Below are 12,857 nucleotides of genomic sequence, written 5' to 3'. Positions count from 1 at the left end.
ATGAGAAACAGCGATCAGGCTATCAATCCCCAGAAGGCAAGTAGGGGAGGGCGGGGGTAAGGGGAAGAGATCAACCGAAGGACTTGCATACATGTATATAAGCCAAACCAATGGACATGGACAACAGGGGGATGGGAGCATGAGTTTGTGTGTGGGGGAGGTTGGGGGTTAATGGGGGGGATGAGGACACATTTGTAATACCTTAACTAATAATAAAAAAAAAAAGAAAAAAAGAAAAAAAAATTATGTTCATACTGTAGGGGCAGTTCAGTATCTCTTAGGAAAGGGCTTCTCAAACTATCTGAGGCAAAAGAACATATTTTTTTACAACCTGTCAAAAAAACAGTATTTTTGTAAAATAAAAATAAGTCACTCAAAAAAGAAACACAAAACTTAAGCCCTTGGATATTGTGGCATTATCACATTGCTAGAGGCGTTTTTACTCATGATTTCTGTACTTGACTCGGTAACTGCTAACAATTTACAGACCATCATTGGTCTGTGCACCACACTTTGCAAAGCAATGTCTTAGATCATACTTACTACATGTTTGTATATATCGCAAAAAACATGTTAAGAACTCATATTAGAACAATTTTTAATTACCTTTTCCTATAAGGACTCCAATTTTTGAGTCTAATTTCTCCCCTGGGTCACAACTTCTAGTCACTAATTTGAGAACTGGAAGAAAAGGTCTGACATCACAGAGTCTTCTTGTTTCATCTTCGAGCTCCTCATATACAGCAGTTTGATTCACACATGCAAACATATAGGAGTCAATTTCCATAAGGAGGTTAAACATTGGGTAATTATGAATCTGTGTCCACAACATCTGCAGGAAAAAAATAAGACATTTTCTGAAATGACACTTGCTTAAGTGCTCAAAGACACATCTACAAGGATACTCACTGTAGCACTGTTTGTAAAACTCAAAAACTGAAGACAAACGTTTAGTAGTAAAAGATTAGTTAAATAAATTGTAGAACATTAAAGAACTATGAATATAAAATAGAAATAAACTAAATATGGAAAGCTATCAAAGACATATTAAGGTGTGTTACTTTAAAATAAAAAATTGCAAGAGAGCCCTAGCCGGTGTTACTCAGTGGTTAGAGCATTGGCCTGTGCACAGAAGGGTCTTGGGTACAATTCCTAGGTTGCAGGCTCGATCTCCAGCCCTAGGGTACCCAATCACTGTGTCTCTCTCACATTCATCTCTTTCTCTCTTCTTCTCCCTCTCTTCTACTCTCTCTAAAAAAATCAATGGAAAAAATATCTTCAGATGAGGATTAACACACCCACAAAAATATTTGCAGGGGAATATTAAGCCATTTTTGTAAAGTAATATAATGGCATAATACACAAAAAAATACACTCATATATACAAAATTATTAAAAGTGAGTATCTATGGCCCGGCCAGTGTGGCTCAGTGGTTGAGGGTCCACCCATGATTCAGGAGGTCAAGATTGGATTCTCACTCAGGGCACATGCCTGGGTTGCAAGCCCGATCCCCAATAAGGGGCATGCAGGAGGCAGGTGATTGATGATTCTCTCTCATCATTGATGTTTCTATCTCTTTTCCCCCTTCCCTTCCTCTGTAAAATCAATAAAAATATAAATTAAAATTTTTTCTTTAATTAAAAAAGTGACTGACTATGAAGAATAAGAATCAGTGTAGACTTACATAGTTAACATTCCTGTGAACAAAAATAACTTCTAATTTGAAAAAAAATAAGAGAAATCTTAAAGTATGTATCATCACCCCCATACAAAATATGTTTTATTTTTGTTCTGCATTCTTTTCTATTTACGAGGGGTCACTTCATTAATATTGCCCTGTCAGAATGAACACAGTTAATCTCTCTTCATCTCTCCCCAGGTCTCCTGGATGAGATCTTATAAAATAGTCACCCTACAAATGCAAGATGGGATTGCGTATTTTAACCAGAAGCTGAAGATAAGAGACCTAGGTTAAAACCATGGCCAATTCTCATAGCTATATAAAAAAGAGAAGCAATGTTAGGCAATAAAAGAAAAAATAGGCAAATGAACTTTGTTGAAATTAAGATCTTCTGTGCATCTGACACTATCTAGAGAGTGAAAAGGCAACCCACAGACTATGTGTAAATTACATATTTGATAAGAGATTAATAGAGAATATATAATAAATTCCTATGACTCAACAATAAAAACTGAATTTTAAAACAGGCAATGGTCTTAGACAATTCTAAAAATGTGCATAAGAACATGAAAAGATGCTCAACATCTTTAGTCACTAAGGAAGTACACATAAAAAACTACAATAAGATACCACTTCACAGCCATGAAAATGTTATTAAAGAGAGAGAGAGAAAGAGAGAGAGAGAGAGAGAGAGAGCGCGCGCACCCTAGCTGGTTTGGTTCAGTGGATAGAGCATCAAATATGTACCTTGGTTGAGGCTCAATGATGGCCCTGCCCTGGTCAGGGCCATACGGGAGGCAACCCAGCGGTGTGTCTCTCTTACATCAATGTTTTTCTCTGTCTCTCCTCCCTCCCTTCCACTCTCTCTCTAAAAATCAATGGAAAAAAATATCCTCAGGGGAAGATTAACAACAACAACAAAAAAGATGAATGGATAAACAAAAATGTGGTAGGATCCATACAGTGGAAATTATTCAGCCTTAAAAGGGAATAAAAGCCCTAGCCGGTTTGGCTCAATGGATAGAGCGTCAGCCTGTGGACTGAAGAGTCCCAGGTTCGATTCTGGCCAAGGGCACATGCCTGGGTTGCGGGCTTGATCCCCAGTGTGGGGCATGCAGGAGGCAGCCAATCAATGATTCTCTCATATCATTGATGTTTCTATCTCTCTCTCCCTCTTCCTTCCTCTCTGAAATCAATAAAGAAATATATTAAAAAAAAAAGGGGGGAATAAAATTTGGATACACTTTACAGCATGGATGAACTTTAAAACTATTATGCTAAGTGAAAGAAACAAAACACAAAAGGACAACTACTGTATGATTCCACTTACATGAAGGAGCAAGAATATACAAATTCATAGGAGACAGAAACTAAAATACAGATTACCCAGATTGGGAGAAAGGGTAGTCTGTCATTTAATGAGTACAGAGTTAGTGTTTGGGATGATAAAAAGTGTTGGATATGGGTGGTAATGACAGTCGGACAACATTGTGAATGTACTTAACACCACAAATTGTGCATGGAAAAATGACTCCGATGGTAAATTTTTTAAAATATATTTTACTGATTTTTTACAGAGAGGAAGGGAGAGGGATAGAGAGTTAGAAACATCGATGAGAAAGAAACATCGATCAGCTGCCCCCTGCACACCCCCTACTGGGGATGTGCCCGCAGCCAAGGTACATGCCCTTGACCGGAATCGAACCTGGGACCCTTCAGTCCGCAGGCCGACATTCTACCCACTAAGCCAAACCGGTTAGGGTGGTAAATTTTATGTTATGCATATTTTATAATATGCATACAATTTATAACAAAAAAGGAGGAGGGTATCAATGGTTAATACAGGTTCAAGTAAAGCCATAGGCATCCTGGTCAAAATAAATATAAGTACTCTCTGCACCTGCAGGGTACCTAAAAAGTGTATTTTTTTCCTTTTTCTTTTAACTTCATGGATCAGGCAGTTTTAGAATTCTCATGTCTCCCTGATGAAGAAACATGGGTTAAGAGTAAAAAAAAAGTCATGAGCTTTAAAAAGGTTTGTCGCCTGGCCGGTGTGGCTCAATGGTTGAGCACTGATCCAGGAACCAAGAGATCTCAGTTTAATTTCCAGTCAGGGCACATGACCGAATCACAGGCTCAATCCCCTGAAGGGGGTGTGCAGGAGGCAGCTGATCAATGATGTTTCTCTGTCATTAATGTTTCTAGCTGTCGCTCTTCCTCTCTCTCTAAAAATCAATAAATATATTTTTTTAAAAGCTTGTCATAAATACTTTTTCTTTAAATATCATAACTCTTGCTTTCCAGATTGGGTTCAGCTACTTGAAAAACATTAAAGAGAAAGTTTAGAAAAACAATTTCATTTCTGTTTCAAAGTCTTTACAAATCAATGGCACTCATCAATTCACTTGAAAAAGTAATCCTACAAAACAGGCAAGCCTTGCTATGTAAAAGAAATAGCTTCCAAATGAGGACATACCATTCATTACTGAGGGGGGAAATAAATCTAGTGAACAGCAGAAAACTTTTTCTTCCTCAAGAGTCACCATGAAAAGTAGTGGGTTAAGGATGGAAAAGAGGAAGAAAAGAAGGAAAAGGAGAGAAGAAAAGAGACAACCAACCAAAAATCACATAGAAAAAAAAGAAAAAAAGCATAATAAGCTCAAAGATTTTAACTCAAAATAAAACTTTGACAATGTCAAATTCCTTTTAATAAACTGAACAAGCATTTCAAACTGGCTAACATAAGCTTATTTTTCTTAATTCAGGTATCACATATGGATTTTTTAAAATTAAAAGTGAGAGTAAGAATGAGGATGAGATAAAGCATGAATCAAATTTTTCAATGTCAGGAACTAAAGATTAAAAGTCCCTCAAATGTATCCTTTGATTTATATTATAAATATTTTCCATAATAGAAGAACATGTTCCCTTAAGTGTTATAGTAATAAGCTACATTTATAGAAATTCTATTATCATACCTGTTTAATATAAGAAATGGTAGCTTCCCGAGGTACCTCCAACTGGATATAAATTCCAGTGGGCAAAAGGAAATCCACAGGTATGGAGCCATCGGATGCTATCTGTGAATCCACTGCCCAGATGTCAAGGATGTCTGCCATAGCAGGAGGCATTATGAAATTGAAGCACATTCATAACCATGGGGCCCTAGGAATCAGTAAATAAAATTTAGTGAATATTTAGCCAGATATTACACTAAAATATGATAAAGCCCACCAATCCATAATTAGTCCTTGTATGTCAACATAGTCAGTAATGTAACAGGAGGCCAAGCAACAGTAAGCCAACAGAAATAAATTACTTAAATATACTTTGGTTATCACTACATAAATATTACACACAATCACACACACACTCCACTGACTCAAATTCAACATAAGTATATCACATGTGAAAGATGAACAGTTAAGGATTACAGGGTCCTGAGAAAGTTAACAATCACTCAATAAGTGATTATTTCCAGACTTCACTTAGATGATATTGGCTTCTTTGGCTGAGTTTTTCTTTGCAAACTCCAATGAAAACAGCAATCAAGAGGGCCTTCTTTCGAAAATAATTTTCTTCCAATCTCATGTGAGAAGCAAAATATCATCAACTTAATCCCATGACCCGCCACCTAAGTATTAAAAAGACCAAATCCCTCCACCCAGCTAGCAAAGTCCTTGGTGCTAAGTTTCTGGCCTATGTTCCTTTCCTCTCAACACTTCATAGCCCAGACCCACAAGTGCCTTTAACCTTCCTACTGTTAGACCTATGTTCATTGAGGCTGACACTCCTGTATCAAAACCCTATCCTAACAAATGCCCCCCTCAACTGTGCCATTTCAGTTTCATCTATTCTTTAAGAGCTTCCTTCAAGAGGTACAATGACAGTGGGAAGGACATTGGCTTTGAAGTTAAATGAACCTAGGTTCAAATCCCTTTATTCAAAATATGAATGTGTCACAATAAAAGACACAGGAGCCAACTTAAAGCATCTTGAGCATCAGAAATAATGATGACACAGTAGCCAACTTAAAGCATCTTGGGCATCAGAAATAATGTTGAAACACATCAATCTATACAATGTGTGACTTAATAATGATATAAAAAAATAAATAAGCCTGTTATTGGTCACCACTGAAGGCTGCTTGGACCAACTTATTATTTTGAAAACTGATAAAGAATGAGGAAGTAAATCACACGTTTAACCTGCATGTTTATACTAATTCATAATTGATGAAATTAAGGTGTGTGTTTTTTAAGAACAATTTTAGCTAATAAGTGCAAAAAGAATAATAGAATTAGAAAAATCACCATTTTGCAACCTCTAATGAAATAATGGATCTAGGCAAGGATCATTAATGGATGCTAAAAAGAAATTTACAATATAAGGTGAAAAGATAATAGGGAACTTTACAATTCAGGTTGACACCATCTAAAATCTCTGAATAATCCAGGTGGAACTTTACAATTCAGGTTGACACCACCTAAACCAGCCGTGGGCAAACTACGGCCCGCGGGCCGGATCTGGCCCGTTCGGCTGTTCTATCTGGCCCTCGGAGCCGAAAGAGCGGAGGGTTCTCTTGCTCTCCCCTCCGCTCCTTCACCAGCAGCAATGTTAACATGGCAACGTCGGGAAACACGGCCGCAGCTCCTTCTTCTGAGTCCAGTTTAAGAACCCATTGTGGCCCTCGAGTCAAAAAGTTTGCCCACCCCTGAAAACTCTCTGAATAATCCAGACATGTAGGCTCTTGTACTACAGCAGTAAGTACGACACAGTTACTACCTATATGGTATACTTAAGACTTTTAAAAAAATGTACTTGGATCTAATGAAGTCTCAGATTTGATATATCTACCAGTTTACAGAAACTAGGGAAAACAGAGGAGAAAGTTAAACAATCAAGGAAGCAATCAGAAAGTAGTGTCCAAAATGTTGGATCATCAATAAAACAATCAATAACAAGAAAGCAAACTAATAACAGGAAGGAAAAGGCTGGTGGGAGGACTGTTAAAATAATAAAAGAATACTTAGGAGACATAACCAAATTCAATGTTGATGTGAACAAATCCTCTATAAAAAACTATCTTTCAAACAACCTAGAAAATTTAAATATGAATTGAATATTAGATGATATTGAGAAAATACTGTTAAGTTTGTGACATATAATATTGGGATATTTATTTCTAAAAATCAGTCTTTATCCACTAGAGATGCATAATGGCAATACATGTAGGTGTAAATAGCATTATATTGGCATTTGCTTTAAATTATTCCAATTTTTTCAAAAGGGAATGGACAGCTGGTTTCAAAAAAGTTTGTTATAAAGATAAGCTGATGAAAAAAAATCTTTTCAACAAATGGTGCAGGAATAATTGAACATCCATATACTAAGAAAATGAACTTCAATTCATATCTTAAGCCAAAAATAAAAATGAATCAAAAGGGGCCACAGGCCCAAATGTAAATTCCAAAACCAAAAACCTAAAGAAGAAAACAAGAGAAAATCTTGTGATCTTGGATTAAGCAAAGATTTCTTAGATATGACACCAAAAGAATTTATAAATTTGAAAAACTGATAAACATCAAAATTGAAAACTTCTGACCTTATTAGATAGAATCGTTCATAATATCAAAAGACTGCGTGGCCAGTGTGGCTCAGTGTGTTGACCTATGAACCAGGTCACAGTTCAATTCCCTGTCAGGGCACATGCCTGGGTTGTGGGCTTGACCCCCAGTGTGGGACGTGCAGGAGGCAGCAGATCAATAATTCTCTCTCATCATTGATATTTCTCTCTCTCTCCCTCTCACTTCTTCTCTGAAATCAATAAAAATATATTTTTTAAAAAAACAACAACAAAAAAAGCCACAGGCTGGGAGAAAATGCTTACAAATCATATTAAGGGCTTATATACAGAATACATAAAGAACTCTTAACATACAATAATAAGAAAACAAACACCTCAGTTTTTAAACTTTGGCAAAATATTTGAACAGACACTTCATCAAAGCAAATATGTAGATGGCAAAAGGGCTCAATATCATTAGTCAATCCAAGGTACAAAACAAGATACTAATGCACACTTATTCCAAAAACTAAAATTAAAAAAGACCAATCATACCAAGTGTTGGAAAAGATTCAGAGGGAACTAAAATTCTCATACACTGTTGGCAGTTTCTGAACATATATCTACTATATAATCTATTATCCCATTACTAAATATATATAGAAAATAAAAATAGAAATAATGAATACACATATTCAAAAATTGTACACAACTCTTCACAGAAGCCTTACCTGTACTATCCAAAAATTGGAAATAACTCAAATGTCGAATAAAAAAATTGTGACTTATTCATAAATGGAATACTACACAGCAAAAAAAAAGCACTACTAATATATTCAGCATTTTGGATGAATCTCAAAAGAATTATGCTGACTGAAAGGAGCCTGACAAAAAGAGTACATACTCAATGATCCTATTTACATAAAATTCCAGAAAATGTACACGAAACTATAGCGACAGATTAGTGGTTAACTTGTGTGGGGAAGTGGGTGGGAGAAGCAGGGAGAGGGAGAATACAAAAAACACAAGGAAACTCTTGGGAGTGATGGATATGTTGTGTTCATTATCTTGATTGTGCTGTGCTTGCAAGTTCTATACATGCATCAAAATATATAAAGTTAGCCCTAGCTGGTTTGGCTCAGTGGGTAGAGCACTGGCCTGCGGACTGAAGGGTCCCAGGTTCGATTCCGGTCAAGGGCTCATGCCAGGGGTTGTGGGCTCGATCCCTAGTAGGGGGTGTGCAGGAGGCAGCTGATTGATGATTCTCTCTCATCATTGATGTTTCTATTTCTCTGTCCCTCTCCCTTCCTCTCTGAAATCAATAAAAATGTATTTAAAAAATATATATCAAGTTATGTACTTTAAATATGTGTACTTCATTATATATATATTAACTAGAGGCCCGGTGCATTAAATTCATGCACTCGGTGGGGGATGCGGGGGGGTCCCTCAGCTCAGCCTTCCCCCTCTCCCAGTCCAGAAGTCTTCAAGGGATGTCTGACTGATGGCTTAGCGCTGCCATGGAGGCAGAAGAGGCTCCTACCACCACTACTGCGCTCTCCAGCCATGAGTCCGACTTCTGGCTGAGTGGTGCTCCTGCTGTAGGAGTGCACTAACCACCAGGGGGCAGCTCCTACATTGAGCATCTGCCCTCTGGTGGTTAGTGTGCGTCATAGCGACCAGTCATTCTGCTGTTCAGTCAATTTGCATATTAGCCTTTTATTATATAGGATTAGAGGCCCGGTACACAAAAATTTGTGCACTGGGGGTGGGGGATCCCTCAGGGGATGACTACCTGCTGGCTTAGGCCCGCTCCCCGGGGGATTGGGCCTAAGATGGCAATCAGACATCCCTCTGGCAGCCCAGCAGCCCTCGGGGGATGTCCACTTGCCAGCGGGGAGCAGGCCTAAACTGCAGTCGGACATCCTTAGCGCTGCTGAGGAGGCAGGAGAGGCTCCCACCACCACTGCTGTACTGGCAGCCATCAGCCTGGCTTGTGACTGAGCAGAGCTCCTCCCATGTGAGAGCGCCCTGACCACCAGAGGGCAGCTCCTGCATTGAGCGTCTGCCCCCTGGTGGTCAGTGTGTGTCATAGTGACCAGTCATTCCCAGTCCTTCTGCTGTTAGGGTCAGTTTGCATATTACCCTTTTACTATATAGGATAGAGGCCTGGTGCACGGGTGGGGGCCAGCTGCTTTGCCCTGAAGGGTGTCCCGGATAAGAGTGGGGGTCCCGCTGGGGTGCCTGGCCAGTCTGGGTGAGGGGCTGAGGGCCGTTTTCAGGCTGGCGGGTGACTGAAGCTCCCAACCTCTCCTTTTTTTCTTTTTTTTCTTTTTATTCTGGGATTTATTTACCTTCTATGGCTGTCACTGGAGCTGAGAGCCGGCTTTAGTTCTGAAGCTCGGCTGCTGAAAGCAGGTATCTGGGTTTGTTTGGCTTCTATAATTGAAACACTGTTGTAGCTCCAGCTCTGAGGCCCGGCCGGCTGAAAGCAGGTTTCTGGGGTTTGTTTAGCATCTATAACTGCAACATTGTTTCTTAGAGTGCAGCTCAGAGGCCGGCAGCGGCAGGTGGGGAACCTTGGCTTCCTCCATCACTGGAGCAAGCAAGCCTCCTGTTCGCTTCAGCTGCCTGGCTGCCATCCGACATCCTGGTTGGCAGTTAATTTGCATATCGCCCTGATTAGCCAATGGGAAGCATGTCGGAGGTACGGTTAAGTACCATGTTTGTCTATTATTAGATAGGATTATACCTCAATAAAGCTGTTTTTTAAAAAGTGAGAGGGATAGATGAAACAAGAAAAGCAAAATGTTGATACTTGCTGAAGCTGGGTGATAAGAAGTACATTCTATTACTCCTCTGCTTTTGTGTACGCTTGTAATTTTTCATAATAAAACATTTTTATTACATCTTATCTATACCCACCTACCTTCTATGTGAATTCTGGTAAGTCACTGAACCTTCCTGAACTTCCATTAATTAAAAAAAATAAATACTATGAGGTCAAGATGGCCACAGCATAGGAGTATATTAATCTCACTATTTAATGAACAAATTCAAATATACATGTATATGGAGAGCAAGTACTCCTATGAGACAACTAAGAGCTGAATGAATGGCTTCTGAACAATAAACGAAAGAGACAGAATACAGAAAGAACTCTCTAGGGTGGAGGAGCAAGCAAGTGCCGCTGTTTAGTTCTCCTCCACTTAGATATGGTGGGCTGAGTTCTCTTCTGGTACTTTGGCCTACCTGCAAGATGATTACAGCACATTCCCAGCTACACTGCCTAAAGCCTTTTGCTTCTAAACACAGAGAACAAGCATGAACAAAATGCTGTCACAACACACATTTGGCCTCCCTGCCTGGAGCTACTCCAGGCAAGCAAACTAGTGCCCAAGGCTCCAGAAACTTCTGCATGGCTCCACCTACCTTCGCCAAACTACCAGGCAAATAAAGACTAGAGGTCATGCCCTGACCAGGTGGCTCAGTTGGTTGGAGCATCATTATGTACATCGTGTATTAATAACAAAATATTATTCAGAAATAAGAAAAGCTTGTCACTGCGACAACATAGATGGACCTGGAGGGTATTAAGCTAAATGAAGTAAGTCAGAAGAGAAAGACAGACACCATATTATCTCACTTACATGTGGAATCTTTTTTAAAAAAATGAACAAAACAGCCCTAGCTGGTTTGGCTCAGTGGATAGAGCATAGGTCCGAGGACTGAAGGGTCCCAGGTTCAATGCCAGTCTAGGTCAAGTACCTTGGTTGCAGGCTCTATCCCAGTCCTGGTCAGGGTGCATGTGGAAAGCAACCAATCAATGTGTTTCTCTCTCTGTCTTTCCCCCTCTCTTCCACTCTTTCTAAAAATCAATGGAAAATATCCTCAGGTGAAGATTAACAAAAACAAACAAACAAAAAAACCCAGAAATATATCTATACATATAGAGAACAAGCTAGTGGTTGCTGAAGGGGAGGGAGGAGGAGTGATGGGAATACAGTGGGGCCTTGCCTTACGAGTTTAATTAGTTCCGACACCAAGCTCATTAAGGAGCTCGTTAACTCAAATTACTCTGTCAACTCAATGCAAAAAATCGGCCTAAAGACAGCTCGTTAGTCGGGACACTCGTAAGTCAAGGCCCCACTGTATAAAAATAAAAGAGTTTAGGCCCTGGTTAGGTAGCTCAGTTGGTTAGAGCATCGTCCCATTCACCAGAAGGTAGCAAGTTCAATTCCTGGTCAGGGCACAGTTAATAACTGCCAAAATGAGTTGCAGTATCAAGCATTTTTTTGTACCATCTCAAAATGCATCATAAAGGAAAGTTTAATCCTTTAGCTTTATAGCTAACCATGTTCTCTCTTTGCTCACTAAAGGAACACCACACCAATCTCCAAAATCAATTCCCCTATCTTTAATTTCAAGGACAAAATCCTCACATTCAAAATGTCAACAATTTAGAATGAGTCTGATGATTCAGCAAGATATTAAAGATGCTTGTAAAGAAATACTGTTCAAATAAGAGACCTAAAAATATTTTTGTCAACCAGGGGTAAATTCTCAAAGGGAGTATTACAAGGTTATACCCAGGTATATAAATTTCTGCCTTAATACTTTAATATTAGTAATATACTAATAACTGAGTTAAAGGTTGTCAGACTTTGTAAACACTCCAGGGAGACATTTAGTATATAATTACAACTTCACATATAGGTTGTACTTGTGTGTCCCTTTAACAAAAGCAACTTTATTAGACAAATTTTCAAGTACTTCAAGCTAAACACTATCTAGAACAGTGATGGTGAACCTTTTGAGCTCGGTGTGTCAGCATTTTGAAAAACCCTAACTTAATTCTGGTGCCGTGCCACATACAGAAATTTTTTGATATTTGCAACCATAGTAAAACAAAGACTTATATTTTTGATATTTATTTTATATATTTAAGTGCCATTTAACAAAGAAAAATCAACCAAAAAAATGAGTTCGCATGTCACCTCTGACACGTGTGTCATAGGTTTGCCATCACTGATCTAGAAAAATGGTTTTTCGTCTTCTTCTTTAAAAATTTTAAAAATTAGTTTACATTGAAACTTATTTTGTACTAGTGTCCTGGTGTTTGGATTTGTGCACATTGAAGGGAAATTAATTAGAAGAAATATTTTAATATTGCTATTTGCATCTTGTTAATGAAAAGAAAATAGAGGGAGAAACCAAGATGGCGGCATAGGTTAACGCCGGAGATTGCTGCCTCGAACAACCACTTCAGAGATATAACTAAAGGACAGAACGGACATCATCCAGAACCACAGGAAGGCTGGCTGAGTGGAAATTCTACAACTAGGAGGAAAGAGAATATCATACCCAGACTCAGAGGACGCACAGTGCTGAAGTGAAATACTCAGGTGCGGAGTGTGCGCGCTGAGCGGGCTGGCGGCGGAGGGCGCGGTTGTTGTTTTCAATCGGGAGGGAGTTTCAGACTCTGAGCTCCAGATCCGGGCGAGTCTCTGGGGACCCAGACTCAAACGGGAGAAGCGGGACTGTCTGGCTTCGGTCGGAACTCGAAGGCAGCTTTCTCTCCGAGGTTTGCAGCAGTTGCTGGGACTCTG

At 39.1% G+C, this 12,857-nt stretch overlaps 1 protein-coding gene across 8 annotated transcripts in view; it reads right to left on the bottom strand.

Annotated features, from left to right (window-relative positions):
- Positions 1-12,857, bottom strand: part of PIK3CB (phosphatidylinositol-4,5-bisphosphate 3-kinase catalytic subunit beta) — a 144,783-nt gene that overhangs the window by 73,803 nt on the left and 58,123 nt on the right. For all 8 annotated transcript variants that reach the window (XM_036332409.1, XM_036332411.1, XM_036332415.1 and 5 more), the window contains 2 exons: positions 4,661-4,847; positions 607-832 (listed from right to left, as the gene is read on the bottom strand). In XM_036332409.1, coding sequence (XP_036188302.1) covers positions 607-832; positions 4,661-4,831 — 397 coding nt within the window. In that variant the 5' untranslated portion in view covers positions 4,832-4,847. The remainder of the gene's footprint in view (positions 1-606; positions 833-4,660; positions 4,848-12,857) is intronic.

Source organism: Myotis myotis, unplaced genomic scaffold (genome assembly GCF_014108235.1).
Source record: "Myotis myotis isolate mMyoMyo1 unplaced genomic scaffold, mMyoMyo1.p scaffold_m19_p_13, whole genome shotgun sequence".
Classification (NCBI taxonomy): domain Eukaryota; kingdom Metazoa; phylum Chordata; class Mammalia; order Chiroptera; family Vespertilionidae; genus Myotis; species Myotis myotis.
The sequence above is the reverse complement of the archived record's forward strand: the minus strand, read 5'-3'. Positions and strand labels throughout refer to the sequence as shown.